Source organism: Vanacampus margaritifer, chromosome 4, assembly GCF_051991255.1.
Source record: "Vanacampus margaritifer isolate UIUO_Vmar chromosome 4, RoL_Vmar_1.0, whole genome shotgun sequence".
Classification (NCBI taxonomy): Eukaryota; Metazoa; Chordata; class Actinopteri; order Syngnathiformes; family Syngnathidae; genus Vanacampus; species Vanacampus margaritifer.
The window spans coordinates 6,410,731-6,433,501 of record NC_135435.1 but is presented as its reverse complement, the minus strand read 5'-3'; the positions used below and the strand labels follow the sequence as shown (position 1 = coordinate 6,433,501).

The 22,771-nt window shown below is 39.9% G+C and overlaps 1 protein-coding gene across 1 annotated transcript; it reads right to left on the bottom strand.

Moving 5' to 3' along the window:
• Positions 1 to 561: 561 nt before the first annotated feature.
• On the bottom strand, positions 562 to 22,533 carry LOC144050470 (kinesin-like protein KIF18A). The gene is made up of 18 exons (XM_077563768.1): positions 22,329 to 22,533; positions 20,007 to 20,345; positions 19,322 to 19,479; positions 17,635 to 17,739; positions 17,007 to 17,117; positions 16,641 to 16,838; positions 13,000 to 13,176; positions 12,827 to 12,901; positions 12,659 to 12,747; positions 11,985 to 12,147; positions 11,429 to 11,593; positions 10,854 to 10,975; positions 10,482 to 10,756; positions 9,873 to 9,929; positions 5,351 to 5,702; positions 1,790 to 1,879; positions 1,463 to 1,551; positions 562 to 1,337 (listed from the first exon to the last, which is right to left on the bottom strand). Exons 2-18 carry the CDS (start codon positions 20,320 to 20,322, stop codon positions 1,237 to 1,239), a joined length of 2,643 nt encoding a protein of 880 aa, XP_077419894.1. The 5' UTR covers positions 20,323 to 20,345; positions 22,329 to 22,533; the 3' UTR covers positions 562 to 1,236.
• Positions 22,534 to 22,771: the final 238 nt, after the last annotated feature.

The window sequence follows — 22,771 nt, the reverse complement described above, 5'->3', positions numbered from 1 at the left end:
GTTTGGTCCTCAAGAGCCTCTATCCAGCCTGTTTTCCATGTTTCTCTCCACTAACACACCTGATTCATGATCAGGATCGTTATCAGGCTTCTGCAAAGCTTGCTGATTAGCCGATTATTAGATTCAGCTGTGCTGCAGGAGGGAAACATGGAAAACAGGCTGGATAGGGGCTCTTGAGGACCGAACTTGAGCACCCCTGCTTTAGTCCTTCAAGTGTCCCTTAGGCATACTACACTTACTGGGATGTCAATTTATCGCTGACATTTTTTGTTTTGTTTTTAAGAATTCATTTGCAATACTATTGTTACATATTTTAGATTTTACTTTTATTGTGGTGTCCATTTGTGTATTGTCATTTGTGTTGCTGGCTGCACCACAAATTGCTCCTTGGGGACAATAAAGATGTATTCAACAACAATGATTAGTTAATAAACAGTTATCAAAAAATTGCAATAAACTTTAATGCAAAATTATTTTGTTCATCCGATTAATAATTATCAGACACTCAGAAATTCCTGATGATGGTTAAATAATGAGAATTCACAGTGCATATTTGCGGGCACCTACTAAAAGGTTCACATTTATTTTTGAAAGAATAAGACTACTGTCGTTTGGCAAACAACAAAAACAACAACAAAGCTGACAATTTCATTAAAGGAAAATGTACAACTATTTACAATGAAACCTAAAATCCACAGTGACATTCCTTCCTTGAATAATGTATATAGTAAGTAATGTTGCTCACATGGAAAACAAGTGTCAAACAAGATGTACTTACTGCACTGGTGCATTCTCAAGGCGACTGAATTAAATAAGTGAACAAGCATTAGGTCTGGACAGAAATGGTGCAGTTTAATAGTAAACACTTTTGAGGTGATCTCAAGTGGGTTTAAAGGCTTTATGACCATATCATGTTATACGAGGACAGTAGGAGTGTTTGGCAGGTTATTAGTCCGGGAAACCTGAGATGCAATTCGCCCTAACAAGTAACAACTCTTGTGATGAAGATTTAAGTGCAAGACAGTCGAACATTGATTACCTTGTATCATTGTTACCTCCAATGCAATGGAACATAGATTAACAACCAGATTATTTTGAGTGTGTGTCTTCAATGTTTATTTAAAGTCAAGTAAAATAAAAATAAAAAGGCTCATAGAGCCTAAAATGCTACTTTTAAAATGTTTGACATGGAAAACAAGACCTATACAGAAAAGGGCTTTACGTCCATTTGGCCACTCAATGGCGCAGTTGTGACTTCGGTTTGGAAGGTTTAAGGATGCTCAGATTTCCTTTAGAAATGCTCCTTACAACTCTCTGGGGTTTGTCCTTTACTGAACCTGATGATGATGATGCAAGAAATGTAGTTCAGAATAATTGGTCACTTTGGCCACTGACTGAATGTTGAGCAAAACAATAAACAAACATACTGTAATGAATGTGTGCCATTCTAAGCGATGCTTACCAGATAATGTAGATACCCTCATTGGTCTGTTGGGAATACAGAGTGCTTTCTTAACACGCTTGGGAGCAGACAGGTTTTCATCTTTCTCGCTAAGAGAGAACAAAAAGTGAAAATTTGTGTCACAAAAAAACAAAAACTTATCTCGCTTGGTAATTTCTCCATGAAACCAACTCTTCGACAACCGAAATACAAACCTGATCAGCTTTAAAGGTATTTAAACTATCCATTTAGCCATGGATAGCCTTGGGTTGTTTCCAAGATGGCTGCTAAGTGCAGACAATGTGATATGCAAACAAACAAAATAAAAAGTGATTGAACAACAATTACCTGTGGAGTTTACGCTTTCCTTGCGCAGCAGATGTCATGCTCATGTACGTTGGATTGGCTCGTCTCATTTCTTGTAGGGAGATTTGATGTCTGCATACAGTTAGCTTCCGTTAGCTTTACAGTGCCTTTCCCATGAAAATCAATGCACTAATCAATCAAGCAGGAGATCTGCATAGCCCACTGTTCTATTGACCATTTGCAACGACGTCACGCAATCACGTGACTGCCCTATGACGGACGGCGGAAGGAAATGATTGTTGAATGGAGGTGGCCGGACCCGGAGCAACTTAGCAATTGTTATTTTACAAGTTAAAAGTTATTATTGCCCATAGAGCCATGGAATCTACTACTTCAACCGAAGGTCGCCTGTCAGTCGAAGTAGCACATTTAGTCGGGACTCATAAAGCGCGACATTTACTTAAGTTGGAGATCGCTAGTTTGAAAGCAGCCCTTTATCTTCTGTCGCTTGCTGTTTTTACCAAGTTAATCAAATCGCCGACTTTGCCGGAATTCACAGCGCACGACCTATATCATTATCATTATGTAGTCAATGCCGTCTCTTCTCCTTACACCGGGACTGATTTAAAAGCCTGTCGCTGGCTGAGTCTCTGGGACGAGATGCTACGCTCACACAACCTCGTAATGCAAAGGTAAATCTTATTTATCATGCTAAATGACTTATTTTTACACAGTTCGTTCTATATTGAAACGCTGTGATGATGTTATGTTACTATGTTTACTAGCATGGAATAAATGACTATCGTAGTGGCAAGCTATGCGGTAATTTCATGAATATGAATTCGGCTACAGAGTAAAAAAAACTCCAAGCACAAAGGCAAAATCCCCCACTATTAAACAGTCAAATGCATTTAATAGTTTTGAAGAAGGTGCATTTTAAAACTAAGCTGTGTGTTTGTGCAGTTGGAGTGGACGCTAACTATCTGGCTCGTTAATGTAATTTGAAACACGCAATTCGAAACCTCTGTTACAATCTTTGTTAGAGTGTACGTTTACCAGTAAAATGTATGAACATTTATCTACTAATTACAACATTTATCTACTAACCTCGCAAAAAATGATCGCTGCAAATCCGTGATTACTTTGTGGGCTGCCAGTCCTTTCTGTTGATTGCTGCTATTCATCAACGTCTTTTGTCTTCATTAGTAAGTATGCGATAAAAAGCAACATTTGGTTTACTCCTTTGTCTGTCTCTACAACCGACCGCACAGCAAGATATGACCATTTTATAAGATAATCGATTAGATAAAGGACTTTACGCTGTATGAGATTCAATGGTTACAATACAGGCAAGTGGCTCTTTTGCCGTCCAGTGTCCCCGAGGGGGCGTTCCCATGAGGGCGGTGACGTCACGTGCAAAAGGTCAATTAGACAACAGAATAGCTAAAGTAGAACTGTTGAATATTCTGCTCCACCTCCTTTAATACAGTAAGGTGTGTCTCATGATTCAGGAGCAGTCAAGAGAGTTATTTAGACAGTTCCTTTTTGTAAACCTCTGGAGGAAGTGCCACTTGCGATAAAACGTTCTATGCATAATCTTACGGAGTGATGGGTTACTGTACTCATAATCTCTGCCAGTGTTACAAAACATTTTTTTTTTTTTTTTAAACGTGCATGTTAAAAATGGATCTTTCCCACATCATCACACCAAATCTTTCCACACAAAAAAACTGCCTTGCGAGAAAAAAAACCTCAGTACAGAATGATCAACTATATGAGCAGTCTTGGGCAGCAACCAAGTATGCATCAAGGTTATCTTAGTTAACGAAAACTGACGAAAAAACTAAATTCCTAAAAAAATAATATATAATGTAAATAAAATACAAATTAAAATGCTTTTTAAAAAAACTCAAACTAACTCAAACTACTTTATTTTTATTTTTATAAAACTAACTATAATTATAGGGAAAATGTCTGTTTTAGTCTTTGGTAATTAATTTAATACATGAGCCTTTGGGGATGATTTTAAATGTGATTTTAAGTAGATTTATTAAAAAGGACGTTTGAAAGTGTGTAACACAGAAGTGACGTAATCTAGCAGCAGCCAATAGCAAAGCATCTTCAAATGACTAGCTGGGTTTTAAAAAAATCGATACATCAATACCGAATCAATATTCCTTTTCATAGCCTAATATCGATTCATAAAACCATGAATCGATACTTTTTAATATGGCTACCAAATGCAAATGTGCCCCAAGAGGAGCCCAGTTTTCTTGCCGCTTTACATAGTGATGTGGTTGTAATCAATTTTAATTATTATTTAGTGTTTTGATCAGGTCATGTTTAATAAAAAATGCATGATTAAATGTAACTCTGCATTGTATTTAAATTTAAAAGTAAATATTCATATATGGGTTTTTTTCATACTAATGCACCAACTAAGAGCAAGAAGTTTCTACTATTTGCAGCAATTATACTTCTGAGAATGACTAAAGTAAAATTGGTACTGATAAAATCCTTAACTGAATCGAAAATGAACGGGAATCGAATTGGGTCCTTCGAAATCGAATTGATTTTGGAAATCTGAATCGAGCCCTACAGATGACGTCGCTCCAAGGCGTCAATTTTGCGTGCTTGACTTTTGGCTCCAATGGTTTTGGTTTGCCTGCTTTTTCCATTAAACTCAGCTGAAATGCAACACTGGGTAAGAAATCCGATCCTTTTTTTATTTTACCATGGTGTTTTTTAAATATTGCATAATACAAATTTTTTTTTTCAAATAAAACTACTACGGAAACTAACTAAAACTAAACTAAAACTAAGCATTCATTAAATAACTAAAACTAATAAAAACTAACAGAGCCACCCTGAAACTAACTAAATAAAACAAAAAAACTCGAAAGAAATCAAAACGAACTAAAATGAAAATTGCAAAACTATAATAACCCTGGTATGCATACTAACCAAGATATTCAGTCCTCAATGTTACCGATTCGTAACATGTTACTGAATTGTGATGGTGTGTCTTTCTTCTCCATTTACAAATTTTTCTTTTGTTAACTTAACCTTTTGATCTTAAGTGCCAATCTAGAAATGGGCTCTCAATACACTTAAAGGGGAAGTCAAAGGCATTCGTCACATTTTGTTCTTGCCCCATGCACTGATTTACTAGTTAACAGCCCATCACAGTGATCAAATGCCGATTCAACATGTCGAATCTGCCAAAAATGCCCTGCCGATGCACCCCAACGGGATCCGACGTTATGACGGTAATTTATACATTCATCAGACGGCACATGCTGACGGCTCGACGCTTTCAGACTCCCGTCGGATTGGTGTATCGAAGGCCTTATGACGTGCATGAATGAGGACCCAGCGTTTTCTTGGGTTGGAAGAGCAAGAATGAGCTGGAATGCTCAGATGTATGAATGGAGAAAAACACCTCTTTGGCGGTGTTCTTACTTTTAGTGAGGAATTAGCATTTTAATATGGCTAAAAGCTAAAAAAATAAATAAAAATTATTTAAAATAAAAAAGATTTATCATGATATGGACCCTTTAATTAAGTACAAACTATTGAAGAAAGGGAAAAAAACATTCTCACCGTTTGTTGGGAATCTGCCTGGCTTCATCGGCTAGAACAGGATTGATTAGTTGGCTCTGAGATGAATAACCCACAGACTTCACTGCCTGATGGGGGCCGTCATTGCTTATTATGATCGTTGCATTTTCTTCATGTTGAATTTCAAAGGTCATGTTGGGATCCATGCCAGTGGACAAACTAAACTGAACATCTTTTTGAGCAGGCTCTGGTGTGCACTGGAGAGGAAAGGTACCCTCCTCAGCGTCGTGGGAGAATGTCTTTGGGCTTTGTTGTGGCAGCAAAACCGAGAGATTTCTTCTAACGGGCCTTCGGGGGAGCCCGTCTTGCTGTTGGTTTGGATGACTTCTGCTACCTAAAACATTGAGAAGGAATGAAAGAATATTGATTTTTATATTTCTCCCAAATTAAAAATATTTGAAAATAACATTTTGTAGCATTACAACGAAAGTATGTCATTACTATATTATCGAAAATATAAAAAATATTGTTTTGGACACACGGGTGGAGAGAGGGGCGGAGCTGTCAACTGCTCACCACCTGGGGGTGGGTTGGCTCTGACGGTGGGGGAAGATGCTAGTCAAACCTGGCAGACCCAAAACGTATTGTGAGGGTTTGCTGGGAACGTCTGGCGGAATCCCGTCAGAAGGAGTTTCAATGCCCACATCCGGCAGAACTTCTCCCTTGTCCCGGGGAAGGCTGGGGACATTGAGTCAGAGTGAGCCATGTTCCGCGCCTCCATTGTTGAGGCGGCCGATCAGAGCTGTGGCCGTAAGGCGGTCGGTGCCTGTCGTGGCGGCAATCCTCGAACCTGCTGGTGGTATGCCGTCAAGCTGAAGAAGGAGTCTTATCGGGTCTTTTTGGCCTGTGGGACTCTGGAGGCAGCTGACAGGTACCGGGTGGCCAAGCGGAACACGGCTTGAGCAGTCGTTGAGGCAAAAACTCACAGACATGGGAGTTCGATGAGGCCATGGAAAACGAATTTCGGACGGCTTCGAGAAAATTCTGGTCCACTATCCGGCGTCTCAGGATAGAAAAGCAGTGCACCATCAATACTGTGTATAGTGGAGATGGGGTGCTGCTGACCTCGACTCGGGACGTTGTGAGTCAGTGGGGGGAATACTTCGAAGTCTTCCTAAATTTCACCGACACGTCTTCCTTTGAGGAAGCAAAGTCTGGGGACTCTGAGGTGGGCTCCCCTATCTCTGGGCTCGAAGTCACTGAGGTGGTTGGAAAGCTACCCTGGTGGCAGGGCCCCGGGGGTGGATGTGATCTGCCCGGAGTTCCTAGAGGGTCAGGATGTTGTGGGGCTGTCGTAGTTGACACGCCTCTACAACATTGCGTGGAGATCGGGGACAGTGCCTCTGGCTTGGCAGACCGGGGTGGTGGTCCCCCTTTTTGAAAAGTTCCAACTATAGAGGGATCACACTCCTCAGCCTCCCTGGTAATGTCTATTCAGGAGTGCTGGAGAGGAGGGTCCGTCACGAAGTCGAATTTCGGATTCAGGAGGAGCAGTTTGGTTGTTGTCTCGGTCGTGGAACAGTGGACCAGCTCTACACACTCGGCAGAGTCCTCAAGGGTGCATGGGAGTTCGCCCAACCAGTCCACATGTGCTTTGTGGACTTGGAGAAGGCGTTTGACCGTGTCCCTCGGAGAATCCTGTGAGGGGTACTTTGGGAGTACGGGGTACCAAGCCCCCTGATACGGGCTGTTCGGTCCCTGTAAGACCGGTGTCAGAGTTTGGTCCACATTGCCGGCAGTAAGTTGGATTTGTTTCCAGTGAGGGTTGGACTCCGCCAGGGCTGCCCTTTATCACCGATTCTGCTCATAACTTTTATGGACAGAATTTCTAGGCGCAGCCGAGGCGTTGAGGGGGTCCAGTTTGGTGGCCTCAACATTTCATCTCTGCTTTTTGCAGATGATGTGGTGCTGTTGGCTATATCAGGCTGTGATCTCCTACTCCCACTGGAGCAGTTCACAGCCGAGTGTGAAGCGGTTGGATGAAGATCAGCACCTCCAAATCTGAGACCATGGTCCTCGGTCGGAAAAAGGTAGCGTGCCTTGTCCAGGTCAGGGATGAGATCCTGCCCCAAGTGGAGGAGTTCAAGTATCTTGGAATCTTGTGAGGGTAGGATAGAGCGGGAGATCGACAGGCAGATCGGTGCAGCGTCTGCAGTGATGCGGGCTCTGTATCGGTCCATTGTGGTGAAGAAGGAGCTGAGTCGAAAGGCGAAGCTCTCGATTTACATTCCTACCCTAACCAATGGTCATGAGCTGTGGGTCGTGACCGAAAGAACAAGATCTCGGATAGAAGCAGCCAAAATGAGTTTCCTTTGCAGGGTGTCCGGGCTCTCCCTTACAAATAGGGTGAAAAGCTCGGTCATCCGGGAGGGACTCTGTGTCGAGCCGCTGTTCCTCGACGTTGAGAGGAGCCAGTTGAGGTGGCTCGGGCATCTAGTTCGGATGCCTCCTGGACGCCTCCCTGGAGAGGTGTTCCGGGCATGTCCCACCGGCGGGAGGCCCCGGCAACGACTCAGGACAAGCTGGAGAGACTATGTCTCTTGGCTGGCCTGGGAACGCCTTGGGATCCCGCTGGAGGAGCTGGTTGAAGTGCCCGGGGAGAGGGACGTCTGGGCTTCCCTGCTAAAGCTGCTGCCCTCGTGACCTGACCTCGGACAAGCGGTAGAAGATGGATGGATAGATGGACAAATCTGGATTTATTAACTCTTTGACCGCCAAAAACGTTTAATAACGTTTAGTAAAATCCAAATGAGTGCCGACAAAAACGTTAAAAGACGTTAACTATGTTTTTTAATGGAAACGGGTGGAGGAAAGCCTTGGCCAGCTGTGATCAAAGTATCAAGCAGATCGAGTTAGTATAATGACTATTTATGGGCACTAGATGGCAGCGATGACTCTCTTTGGACAAGATCGGGTAGGAGTCAGTAGTAGAAGACGTGAGGTGGAGCTAGAGTGTTGAGGGGAGAATGGCTGAGGAAGCGAAAATGGCGACCGGTTGCAAGCAGCTCACGCTTGAGCATTTTTCTTTAAAGACGAAAAGCACCAACCAGTGCTAAAGAGCACATTGATGATGATGATGGTGACTCCGAGGTTGACGCCGAAGTTGGAAGCGTTGACGCGGCGGCTTTGATCACGTCGTAAAGCCTCACCGGCTAGCGATGCTAACGCCGGAAAACGTGGTGCAAAACCGAGCACTTCTGCACAGGTAGACGTTCAATCGGACGATGAAGAGTACCCTGAGTCCAATGCATATTCATCGGAGGAGTGGGTACAGTCTGATCACGGAGAAGACACTGGTTCTGGACTACGATGCCATCATGAATGGAGTGGATAAGATGGATCAGAACGTCTCTTACCACCCGGTATAGGAACTGAAGGACATGAGGAGGCCAGACGTAACACCGGGTCACCGTATTATGATCCTGAGAGTAGACTTGATGACAACATAGCCAAACACACAATGCAGTATATACCGGCTACTCCCCGGAAAAAAAGGCCGGCAAGAAAGTGTAGGGTCTGCACGCGACGGGGCAATCGCAGTGAAACTAATCTGTGGTGCAAATCCTGCTGCGTCCCCTTGCACGCAGGGGAGTGTTACACAATATACGACACAAAAAGAAAAACTGTATAGTTGAAACATCCACACAATTGTAAATAGTACCACACATGCACAGTTGCACACATTTGTAAATAGTTTGCCAAATCGTTTTGTCAAATTGTTACACTGTTGAATGTAAATAAACTTATTTTGCTATCAAAGAAAACTTTTTCATTGTTGGTGGTAGTGTTTTACAGAAGTAAAGCACTGTTTAGGTGTTTGTGGCATCATTCATGGGAAAAAAAGTTGTCAAAAATTCACTAAAGTGCATGAAATAATATTGTTTCACAAAAAGCTTGATTTCTACGTATTTTGGTCCAAAACAGAGCATTTGGGTGAAATTAACCTATTTTCTATTGTTGATTACTGGAAAACTAAATAAGGTAGAAACAAACTTTTTTTTTCTGATGAAAGATGAGAGTTCAATCTTTCATTTGGTAGTATGTATCTGTGTTTCCATAGACCAAACACAAAATTTTCTGTGGACCTTGAAATATCAGTCAAAATGCTCTAAATCAGCTGGCACCCACATGTTCTCTTTTCTGAAAATGGTTGGCAGTCAAAGAGTTAAAACACAGTGGAATCTGTAAATGAAAATGATTGTCGTACAATTTGGAATTGTGATCTGCAAAGTAACCCACCATGGTTTACTGTAGTAGCGAGGTCTGCAATGTGCAGCTATATAGCCAAATGTGACTTTTTTGCCTGATGTGGCTCTCTGTGACTTTGGGAAATAAATGGGCAATTGATTTTACGTTGTTAAATTAGAAGATTAAATTATAGTGCTTGCTGGGTTTATTACATAGCTGTAGGTAGAAATGGAATTTCTGCTCAATAGCTATCAAATAGAAAATGAGAGCATTGCCATTTACCCGATTTCAGAACAACAACAAAAAGATAACTTACCTTTTGGAGAGAGGGTATTTTTGATCAACAATGCTCTTTTAGTCTGCCCCGTTGCACCTGTGTTTAGAAAAAAAAGTACTCCTTATCAATACTTTTCCCACTACATTTGCAAATGTGCTGTAAGTTTTTTTGTTCACTTAAAGACTTTTAAAGACTCATTTTTTGGTTTCTTGAGATTATTTGCCAAATACACATTGTCTAGCCTTTTGGTTGACAGTCACGTCATTCTAACACCTTAAAGTTTTTATCTCACATAAATAAACCTTTCAAATCGGAAGCAAGGACAAAATCCACAACAATGCTCCTCTCGTTAATGTGAACCATCTTTTTGTGGACCATTCCAATGACTGCAAGGGAAATCCACTCAATCAACATTGGGATGACACAAAAGGGTCAAATGCAATTCATAAGTTCCTGTCTGACTGTCGAATAATTATCCATATGGGGGCATGGCATGATTTTAGTAATGCAGAATATTGTGCCCTTTCAATATCAGCCACACTTAACATCTTACATTTAAATGACGTGTTGGTGAATTATAAATAAAAGACACCTAGGATAAAAAGTGAAACATGAATAAACAAAACAATGATGAGCATGGAGACTTACTACAAGGGCTACTCTGGTGGTAAAGCAGTTTTGAGAAAGACAGGACAGGTGCCAATTTGCCACCGAAATCCTTGGTCTCTTGTGTTGTTTCTCTAGTAGTTGAACCTTGTATGTCTTGGTCGGCTTCAGCTTGGTCTGCCCAAACCACACTTCTTTCTCTTAGCACAAGTTGCTTAAGTTCATGGTCTTTCAATTTATCTTGGGCTGTAACAAGCCCAGCGTCACACATGGCAGTGTGGTATCGACCATAAGCTGGCAACAACAGATTCACCATTCTAGAATTAAAAACGGAATGTTACAATTAGATTTGTGTTACAGAGCAAATACATAGATATCATAGCCATGCACTAATTACAAATAGTACCAACGTACTTTTGCATGCGTTTGTTCTCTTGATCTTGAAGTGCAGTGATTTTGACCATCTGCTTGATGTGTTGTTCAAGATCATTCACCTGAAGCTCCAGTCTGTGACAATGTAAGTCCTTTTCTAATACCTTAAGAAGAGAGTGAGAATAGGTTAATATAAGACTAAGAGAAAATATAAAAACTCAACTCAAACTGAAGGCATGCTAATGAGGTGTCAAATGTATGGTCCGTGGGCCAGATCAGGCCCACCAATTAATTAGACGGCCAAAATCCACATATAAATTGAAATTTGTAATTTTACAAGCAATCCTCAGATGAGCAATGCAACTTGTACACGGAATTTACCTGGAAGTCATTATTTTACACACAACTCAAAGTTACGTTTTGTTGAAAAAAACAACAACAAAATAAAATAAAAACATAGACCAACATAAATCAAACAAACGTGCTTAATACGACACACATTCAGCTACTGGTAACAAACACGACATGGATTAACGTCTATAACTTCATTAACTGTTTAAAAATAGTTATCTGAGCGAACCAGGGCTGTATAGCCGGATGACTAAGGTTATACTAACCTCAGATGCTTGATTATTTGACTTCAACGATTTCACTTCGTTTTCGACACGGTGAAGCCAGCCATCATTTTCCTGAAAGCGCATTTCTGCTTCTTTCATCTGTTTCCGAATGTGCTCCTGCTGAGAGCATAGCATCGCAATCTTCCGCTCATGTTTACAAGTGGCCTATAGGAAAAGGACAATGGGAGAGACAGGAAATGAGAACGACAAAAGATCATAAAATATTGCTTTCATCCATTCATTGTATGTTTTACAAATTAACAACCAGGGTTGCTAGTAATGGTATAATATAGCAACAACAATTCTGTGCATTTCAGAGCAAAAAAGACGAAATTTAGATTGAATTTCAGTTTCAGCAGATTATCTGGTCGGACAAAGATTAGGAATCAGTTGGCGAAAAAAAAAAGAAATGGGGGGAGCAGGACTCAATCCGTCCTGTTCTGGTGTAAATTACAGGCCCAAACTACTATGGAAAGCAGCAAAGTAAAATGATGACTCAGCAGCTGTTTTCCTGCAAGGATGATGGAATCTGGAAAGCAGTGTAAGCATCCGCTACCTTCTCAGTCTTCTCATTGGCAGAGATGTATTGGACCTGCAGGTTGTCCTCCTCACTGTAGCGCTGGCGCAGCACATTCTCCTTCAATTGTCTCTCCAGATCCAGCTGTTCCCTCCTGATTTGGGCACGGTTGGAGAAGACCTGCTGCAGAGGTTCTGACACCCTAAAGAGAGAGAAAAGTCACACGTCACACAATTAAAAATTGGCCACGATACGCTATGTTTGTCTGTGACATGTTTGTCAGGTCAAAATCGAGCTACATTCGTGTAGTCGGCATAAAATCTTCCAATTCTTACCACAAATCCAAATATATCCTTTTAAAGTGACAAGGCAAAAAAATAAACACAGAGGTGGGCATTCCGTCCTTTCGTCGGCCCGTCATTGACGGATGCCCACCTTTCAGCAAGTGCTTCCATATATTCGGCGTAACGCGAAGCCTCGAATAAATATACAGACTGAGCAACGACGGAAGCGGGTTTACGTCCGTCGATCTGGGTCCGTACAAACGGTCCTTCTCAGTCTGTGTATTTTTTTGGAGGCTTTGCGTCGTAAAGCAATTGCCGAAAATGCGAAAACACTCGGCGAAAGGTGGGCATCCGTCAATGACGAGTTAACATAACGGCCCATGAGTGCCCACCTCAAAAACTGTCTAGAACAGTTAAAACAGTGTTTACCTTTTGACATCCGCTTGCTTTTGGATAGATATTGTGTCCACCGAATGTTTGTCCTCATACTCTTTTAATTTTTGCTTCAACTGCTCAATCTTGAACGAGATACAACATTGATTTAAAGCCACGAGAACAGATAATAGCTAAAAAAGACAATGCCAACGTGTTATTTACCTGCTGCCGTTGCTTCTCACAAATGACTGCATACTGGCCAACGTGACTGTCCAGGCTTATAACGTTACTTTTCAGCTGATAAAGCAAATACAAAAAACAATAACAAGTTACAATCCATGTATAACAAAACATACTGCTTATGCCATTTTATGACAAAATAGCCAAATACATACCGAAGATTTGATTTCCTTGGCCCTGTTAGCATATTTCAGAGTGTTTTGTGTATCATCATATGACTTGGATGAGGGGCTGATGTTGGCAATCATGACAGTACGGCAGTTGCCTCCCAAAGAGTCCTTGAGTATCCGAGTAAGTTTGCTGTCTCTGTACGGTATATGAGCCTTCTTGCTCTAAAGCAAATGGAAATAATTGACATGAGTCCAAAAGTTATAATCAAAGAAGTTTGAATTAGTATGTAAAGAAACAAGAAGCGCACAATTATTCCACTCCGTTTGATATACACCGTGCCCTCACTTTTCAATGGTAATACATTGCAAGCCCCCCAGGCTACCGCAATAGGTGAATTTCCACAAAACAGATGTCGCCTTTTTTTTTTTAATTATGTAAAAAAAAAAAAAATCTAGGCTTGGGAAAGGCGGGGCATACAGTACAATACTTCGAGCTGATTAGGCGATGTCATCTTGTGCACGCCCACCAAACTTTAGTTTTGACCAATCATGGCAACGGATGAAAATGTCAAAAATGTAGAAACAAAGCACAAACATCTTTACAAGGTAAATATGTACGAAGCGCCTTTCACTGCTCTTTCTTTCAAAAAAAGAAACGATGGGTAATTCTGCGAGAACAGACTTAATTGCAGCATTCTTGCATTCCTCCACTGGTGTCACTACATTTGTTTGTTTCCCCCAGCCTCAGTGCTTCTTGTTTTTATCACAGAAGCATACACACACAAACACACTGTCGCTTTGTGAGTAGGGCTGGGCAATATGGACCAAAACTCATATCCCAATTTATTTTGGCTTAATATCGATATACGATATACTGTATATCCCGATATACATTCTTTTTCCCCGCAAGAAAATTTTCAGGCAAAGTTAAATATGACATGTCACAAGTAGTTTTATTGAAACGGGATATTTCAGTGAATAGTGGCTAAACCAAATGAATAAATAATAACGGGTTTCTTCACCTAGTTTATGAAAATGCTCAGTTGTTCAAATAATAAAATGTACATATAAATGCCGCATAACCATTTTTAAACTACATCTCTGCAAGGTGCACAGTTAAATAAAAATATATCTTAAATAAAAATAGCCTATAAACTATAATCAGCCAATCTTTTTCCGAGATCTATTCACGAGAAGAGTGCAATATAAATGGTTTACTGAAATAAAACTACAGAATTTCTTCCCCTTTCTGACAAATCCACAGATGCAAATAAGGATCATTACAAAAGAACAAAATATGACAAACCCTAACTTGTGGACGGTTTTATGACTGGGGCTCCTGTAGCGCGCAGCTTCACACCCTTTGTAATTAGGTTTGTGGCACTGTTTAGACGGTGAAAAGTATTTGACTTCCACCCCTTGTTAGAACTTGTCTATCGCACTCCTCTCAGTGTAACGAGTTCTTGTTAGCTGGTCGCTAGCCACATTCATGCTCACCAACTCCTTGTCAGGCTGCTCGCTGGCTCACTCGCTGTTGCTAGCCGGGCCTGCTCGCTCCCTCCCTACATATTGTGATTTCTTCTTTTCTTTTTTCTCTTTTACAAATCCATTCTTCTGCCGCGCTTTGCGTGTTGGAGGAGGAGAGACAAGTGCTTCACAAGTATCCCCCTCCCGTGCACGAGGGGCAGGGGCCGCACGGGGCAGTGAGACTGACCAGAGCACAGCAGAAGCGCAGCAGAGCAAAGATCAGAGCGCAAGTTTGAACTATATCGATATAGACGAAATAGTCTAATTCCATATCCCGTTTAAAAATATATCGATATAATTTTTATATTGATATATAACCCAGCCCAATTTGTGAGTGGCCCGAACCTCAGAGAAAATCAGTGGGCTCAGGACAATATGGATTCTCGGGGTTTGTAAATTCCTAAGTACCACAAGAAGTCAGGGTTAGTGTTTTACACCTCTATTAAGCCAGATCTGAAAGTGAAAAAAAGATTTGAAATTGAAAAAAGAAGATTTGAAACAAAACAAAAGTTCTGAATTTGAAAAGATAAAACATGCAAAAAATAAGTAGGTTAGCCCGACCAATATGCATTTTTTAAGGCCGATGCCGATTTTTGACAGAAAATCAATCGGGCGATTATTTTAAAATATTTATATATAATACATAAAACTATCCCCCTTTCCTAACTTTCGCTATTAAGATTTACTCTGCTTTGAATGCCAAGTCCATAGTATGACCTTATCAACAAATTTCATGAAGTGTACAAGGTTATTGTATAGATGTACGTGTCAATCATAAAACCATTCTGACTTGTTTACAACTGCTGTACTGTATATGGTTAGAGTACATAATTGGGCTGGAAAAATAGCAATCACAATTATTTGATTGAAATTGAAATCATGATTAAAACAATTTGTGATTTCAAAACTTAGTAATTATTTAACTACTAAGGATGCTCAACTACTTACAAATTTCATGGTAGCATCATGCCTATTCATCCCTGCTGTTTTTGTTCAGCACTTGTCATGTGGAAATGTGTGTTAAAACAAAACAAAAAAATCCTTGGATGTTTACATCCTTGAATTTTGAGAAAATAAATGCTTTGAATCCTTGAAATATCCACTTTAATATAACTTGAAAGGACAATGACAAAATAAAAATAAGAACGTGAAATAAGAATAGAATATACTCAAATACTGTAATAGCAACTGAAAAAACAGTAAGAACAAATACTGACTGTTCCTGTGTGTTTTGACCTCTTGGGGGCAGTATGGTGCCATGCATCCATGGTGTACACACTTAAAGTAAGTACAGAAGAAAGTGAAGATTGAATTCTATTAAAATAACTAATTTTTCCTACATTGGGAAGAATTTGTGCCTTTGTGTTGTGTTATCTTACCTGTGGGTATGTGTTCCAACACCATTTGTGTGTGAAGATTCGTTATTTAAAGGAAAAACACTAGGCTAGCGCTAGGCTAACTTATGTTTAAAAACAAAGCATGTTTTGTATTTAAATATGCAGTGGGTGTTGTTCTTACTGTCAGGTGTTTAGTTTTACAGTTAACTCCAACTGTGATGTCATTAAACAGCTTAAAGGACGCTCGGGGGACAATACAATAACATACACACTTGCTAGTTGCTAATAATGATACGCGTTCAAAATGGTGCATTCAGGGTACTTTCACAGCGTCAGAAACATTGGGTTTCTTCAATAACATTTATAACGCTTTAAGGGGAAAATAATTGGCCATTTGGCCCAATTGGCCGATTGTTTTGGCAGATGTATGATAATCCGTGGCCGATTATAATCGGTCGGGCCCTAAAAATAAGACCTCAAATGTCAAAAACTGAAAATAAATCATTTATTCAAAAAAAAAAAAAAAGACCAAAGTGAATCAAAATTAAATTTGACCCGAAAAAAACAAAACGTTTCAGAATTGTTTTTATTTTCAATGCATTTTTATATTTTGTGAAATTCAAGATCAACACATGAATTTTCAGTTTCAATTTTTTCTCTTCTCCCAAATACAAAACTTTTGACCCTAACTTAACTCAATTGAAACCCGGCTTTCCACTGATTGGCTTGATGTATTAATTGATGCAATATGAAGCGCTGGTTCATGTTATCTGAAATTGGCAACAAATGTTACATACATTCAAAATAGATAATTTAACTCACCTTGGGATTAGCGAGAGCATTTATAACATTTCCCAGGGCAAGGAGTGAGCGGTTGATGTTAGCACCTTCCCGCAAGCGTTGCGCTTTGGCATTGGTAGCACTTGCTCGTTCTGAGCCTGCCAGGTCAATTAGGCTCATTTTGGCCACACACACATTGGGGTTAAGGCCGGCAGCCTTGTCCTGCTGTCGTAAATATATCTGGTAAAAAATGTAACACACTTATTGTAAGGCCATCAATATGTTAAAAGTTTAATGACATTTATCACACTTGTGAAGTAGTCTATGATTATTATAAACGTGACTATTGAATTTCTAGATTATGTTTGATAGTAAAATACTGTATGCCCTTTGGGACAATTTAAATACCTGGAAAACGGCATGGGACCTGGAGGAAGTGGCATTCATATCAGTAGGGTGCTGAGTCCTGTTTCGATTGCCAGAATCCAAAGCCTGGAGAATGCCCTCTGCAGATTTGGGCTATGCAAAGAAGACATCATTTATGGAGTACTGTACGCCCAGGACAGTACAGACGCTCCCCTACTTACGAACATTCGAGTTACGAACAACGGTACATACGAACATGTCTGCGCGTGTGTCTTCCTAAGTGTTCTTCCATTAAGTGTCTCTCGCTCTCTCTCTAACATACAGTACTGTACGTATTCTCTCCATTTTATTAAAAGTTTTTTTCAGTACAAACCAATGCAGGTTACTTGTACAAGCCTTAAACATACTTATATAAACCTTCAATATACTTATATAGGCTTTAAACATAAATTATAATACAAAATATAGCACTGAAGCAACTTACGAACGAATTCACCTTACGAATGATCGCTCGGAACGTAACTCGTTCGTAAGTTGGGGAGCGTCTGTATACACAAACTATATATTGCCAATTTCTGGTTCCAAACTGTTATTCATTTCCATATAGCTTCCACTGACACCATTATACACACTCCTGAGACAGTGTTGACTAAACAATATGTCGACTAACCTGGTGTAGTGTCAAGCCCTGAACCACCACTCCTTTAGCAATGTCCTCTCTTACTGCAAGAGCACCTGCATTAGCCAGCAAATCCCTGATCTGCTCATTGTAAACCTGTGGTTAAAACAACAATGACATTATTTAGAGATACATAAAGAATAAAATAAAAAAACATAGCAAAAGGTCAACTGAGTGCATGGACTTCAAAAACAAAGATGACATTTTTCAGAAAACAAGATGGATACATCTCTCTGCGAAAACGGTTGAAGATGGCAGATTGGAAATTGTCCTTTTTTTCTTCTTACCCTCAGAATAACTTGACTGCACACTCCAGTACACGCAATGGAAGTTAGGTATGTTTGGATTTTATTTCTTAAATACGAGCACTAAGTATTTATTTTAAATTAAGCAAGTGTAAAATGCTGTTTGGTACATGCAGAATTTGGTGCTGTGTGAAGTTGCTTAAAACAGTAGTCTTAACATTATGTGTATTTTAAAGAATATCCTGTATATATTTTTATGTTTTTATATTATCAACTGTCGTTTAGAGGCGGCGCTCAACTTTCTCAAATGTTTTGTATTTTTCCATGACATATGAAAACAGAAACTTAACCATGTTTATATGAAACGAAACTGAAACTTAACTGTAATAAAAGCGACGAGGTGGCCGGGGGAGGAGAGAGAGTCGGACGGAGCCGAGCGTGAGTTAAGGTCTCGCGTCTCCTCTCCTCTCCCAGCCGCGGTTGCATTAAGACAAACAAGCAGCTTCTGCCTCCTTTTTCCTTTGTGCACGGTCGGTAACTAAGGGGATCTGTAATATCAGACCCAACATGCTGTTAAGCGATTACAATTTTTAACTAATTAATCACACAATATATCCGTAATTGATTGCGATTAATCACCATTTTTCAACTACTGCTTCTGCTTTTTTTCCTTTAAAGCTTGTAACAGATATTTATTTGAGTAAAATCAGTGGCATACCTAATTAATGGCAGCCCCCCTTGTGAAGCGCAGGGGCGAGAATCCCGGGCGTACCAATGAAAAAACATACATACGTGAGCCGAGCCAAACCAAAAATAATTGTTCACAAAATATTCTAGAAATTAATAATTTAACCAAGATTAAACAGAAAATCATAACCATTAAGGTTTATATGCAAAATATTAAGACGGCAGATTTCAGTTGCCATGGCAACCAATCAAAGGTAAGAAGCAACCCTGGTAGTGTATTCACCCCTGCGAACAAACATGCGCAAGACACTCATGTTTGTGCCAGCCGACAGTGAAATGGAAGTCCATTAGTGATAGACTGAGCAGGTCCGCCACTACTGACCCGGTTAGTGATTCCGGTAATGGATGAAAACCTGCTCCCAATGATAGCTTAGACCGTCGGGTATTTTGTATTTTCCTGTCAGTCGCCAGAAAAATGGGCATCCGTCAGTTACGGATTAACAGACCTTCCGTCAGTACTGACGGAAAGTGCACCTCTGACATTTTCCCCCTCTTATTTGCTTCTTCATTAGAGAATAGAGAATATACACAAATACATAGATTATGAATTAATCATGGTGCATTCTGCCCTAAAACTGACACACACAAAAACACACTGGCTTTGAATTTATAAGGCCAGGTCTTTTTTTGTGGCAAGATTCAAAAACAAAGAAGGGGAAAAAAAAGGGTGGGGGGGTGTTATTCACCTCCAGATAGGAGACAGCAACAGAAAACTCTTTCTCCTCCTTGGCATCGTCCATGCGTTTGAAAAGGTCTTCCATGGTGCGGTACATCACTCCTGGTTCGTCTGGTGTTCCTAACATGGTATGCGTTTTTCCTGCTCCAGTTGCGCCATAGGCAAAAACTAAAAGAGGAAAAGAAAAAAAAGAAAATGCCAATTGCCTCATTAAGGATACAGCAACCTCAAACTGACAACAAAGTAAAATGATGTCCTGCTTCGGATTTCCATGTAAAAAAAAAAGGCATCTTAACTTGCTCAACTACGAGTTGTCAACGATATTGATCAAAACTAAACCAAAAACATTTCCCCCAAAATAAAGAGCATGCATCTTTCATCAAGGAAAAGTTACAAAAGAAGATGCATTCTCTGCAATCAAGCCCCAACATGGGAATTGTAAGTACCATGCATTACGTAAGCATTACTGATCGCATGTCGGTTGCTTGACAGTTTTTTTTCTTCCAAATTTGTAAACAAAATACCTGGCACCATTCATTTTACATCAATAAATTGATATTGGATGTTAAACTATTGCCTCAAAAATGTGTCACAGACATATAGTTGTTAAGTGTGAGGATAAACAAAGACAACAATTATTAATTCTATGATTCTTCAAATTTAGGAAAAAGTGAATGGTGTAGTGTAGATTGTACCTGTGCAGTTGTACCCATTCATGAGACCATCCAAGACTCCTTTTGTGGTGTTCTCAAATACATCGTCTTGAGTGGAATTCTCTCCAAATATATGGTCAAAAACAAATTTCAAGTCTTTGTTGGCCTTCTTGTTGATGTTTCTATTCCGAACTCTTTGCGAACCAAAGCAGGATATGTCCTCCTCTTTTGGATCAAATACCAACATGTGTTTATCAACAACCTGGACTACATTGCGAACATTTTCGCTCTTCTCCTTCTCGTTGGTTGGCCTCACGCGAACCACCACCTTCACATGGCTGCATACATTACTTTCCATGTTTCTTCACTGGTGACTAAGCACTGCAAAGACAAAAAACAGCAATAGTGAAATGACTGAACTGAATACATCTTAGTTTTTAAGATGCTTAGTTTTTACAAATGCGCTGAGGGAAGCAGTGGACAGAGCTTTAGCATTCCGTTGAATTAAGGCTGAATATGAGTGTTTTTGAGTGTTAGCAGAAACGATCCAAGGTTTAAAGGGATACTTGACTCCTTGAGCCATTTTCAACAGTAAGAAGATAATAGTTCGTCTATAATTAATCTGATAATTTACTTCATGATCTTTCATGAACAAATAATAACACCTTTAAAAACTAATTTTGCCACTTGCTGTCAACTGAAGATGACATAACCTGTGTTCAGGAAACAGGTAACGACCAATCCAGGCTCAGTTTGCTGACCATACCCAGAAAACAGGTGAGCCATGATTGGTTGTTACTAGGGGTGGGAATCTTTGAATGTCTCACGATTCGAGTCCGATTTTTTGGGCCTGCGATTCGATTTTTTTATTCAAAATGATTTGATTGACAATGATTTTTGCTTCAATCGATAGATGTGCAAGGAATTGTCTGACTCGCTACTTCTAATTAGCGCGCTACTCGCGGCACTCTTATCACTCAAAAGATCACTCAAAATGGCTCCACGCTGAAAAAAAAAAACTTTTATTGGAATAACTTGATCGTGACTTTTTCCTTCTACTCTATAATGTGGCTACAACTTAACAGTGTATTAGATTGCGTGGAACCACACTGCTCCTCGGTGACCAAACCGGGTACAACATGAACAGCACTCCAAATAAAGGCACACACAGACAAAGGCAAGGCAGTATAAAATAATTTCAATAAAATCGATTTGGGGACATTTAAAATGGATTCTGAATCGTACTAAATGAGAATCGATTTTTTGGCACACCTCTAGTTGTTACCCATTTCCTCAGCACAGGTGATGTAATCTTCAGTGGACACTGGACAGCAAGTGGAGGAAAAAAATGTTTTTAAATGTATTAAATTAATTGTACATGAAAAATAATGAAGTTATCAAATTTAGTCTTCACAAAATATATTTTTTTTACTGATGAAAAATGGCCCAATGAATCAAGTATCCCTTTAAATGTACGTTTTCTTCAAAAAAAAAATATATATATATTGATGAATAGTAATCGCCTTTCTAAAGTTCTCCAATGTGGCACAGTAAAAGAAATACCTAAAGTCCACTCTGCATGCAAGACCAAAACATAGTTCTTAGGAGTGCATAGCTGAGGGTCATTATAATTTGTACAGGTTGGGCAGTGAGTCGCTCCACACATGGTGTTATTAGTTATGTGTTACTAACAAAAATTAAATAATTCGTGAAAAGAGAGAGCTGTTGCCTTTAGGGAAGATGCCAGTCCCAAACGCATAACTGTTCAATTATTCAATAAACGACATGAAACAAAACGGCCCGTTTGAAACTCGCTACTGGGTGTAGTTGTAAACATAGTTGCGACCAAAGGTGTTCAATAAATATTTTGGCTCAGAAAGTTAACCGTCTTTATATTTGGGTAACTATATTGATTGAAACCACAGATGGGGATTCCAGGTCCTTTTTGCTTCAGTTACAGGTGCTATATTCTTTACTAAACTGGCAAGCAAAACGACCTCGTCTCCACCTGTTGAGTAGACGCACACGTAGAAGGGTTTACTTTCTGAAACTGGATTCCCCATCCCTGATTACAACGTATAAATGAAATCGAATCAAAGCCTTGAATTGCCAACTATGCCCATGTTCACATCTGTTCAAATAAGGTACTTAACAGTAGGCCTACATACCGTGAACAGAGGTGATTTAAAGTGAAGTCATTGTAGAATGTTTTGTATTTACCAATCAAACGACGGTCTTTCTTTGGAACAGCAAGGGTCATCTGACTTAAAATAACGTAACGTGCAAGTACCGACACTAAAGCTAACGTGAAATTAGCGACGGCCGTCTTCGTGTCTGCAGGAACTGCTCGGGACAAAGACTTACCTATTGTTCGTAGGGGAATACTTTCATTTCGTCACGACAGCAATATTCTCAGAAGAGATCCACACTGCCATAACAAAGTAAATTGAACTTGAAGAAAAGCTAACACATTAGCGAGACAAGCGCCAATATTTTCAAAAGCAACCACTCTTCCTTGGTGGATGCAGATTGGGTGTGAGCCACTAGTCAATGGGCGGACCCAAGTGACGTCGCCAACAGACTACTGTTGGTGGGTGAAGCTACGCATTCGCTTCTTCCGGTTACTCAGCTGCTTGAAATAAATACACATGCATAGCGTTTTTATTTATTCATTAATATTCTCATTATATGTGTATCTTTGTATTTATTCCTACATTATTTCATATTTTTTATATCCATTTTTATTTTCTCTTTTATTTTGGCAGTTTTGGTCCTCCAGAATGAACTTGCTAAGAAGGCTACGTTCT

Coding starts and splice junctions, on each gene's coding strand:
- LOC144050470 (XM_077563768.1), bottom strand. CDS start 20,322: ATGGAAAGTAATGTATGCAGCCATGTGAAGGTGGTGGTTCGCGTGAGG. Junction 12,748..12,826: donor GTGAGAAGCAACGGCAGCAG/GTAAATAACACG, acceptor ATCTCGTTCAAG/ATTGAGCAGTTGAAGCAAAA. Junction 1,338..1,462: donor GAGGGTATCTACATTATCTG/GTAAGCATCGCT, acceptor CATCATCATCAG/GTTCAGTAAAGGACAAACCC.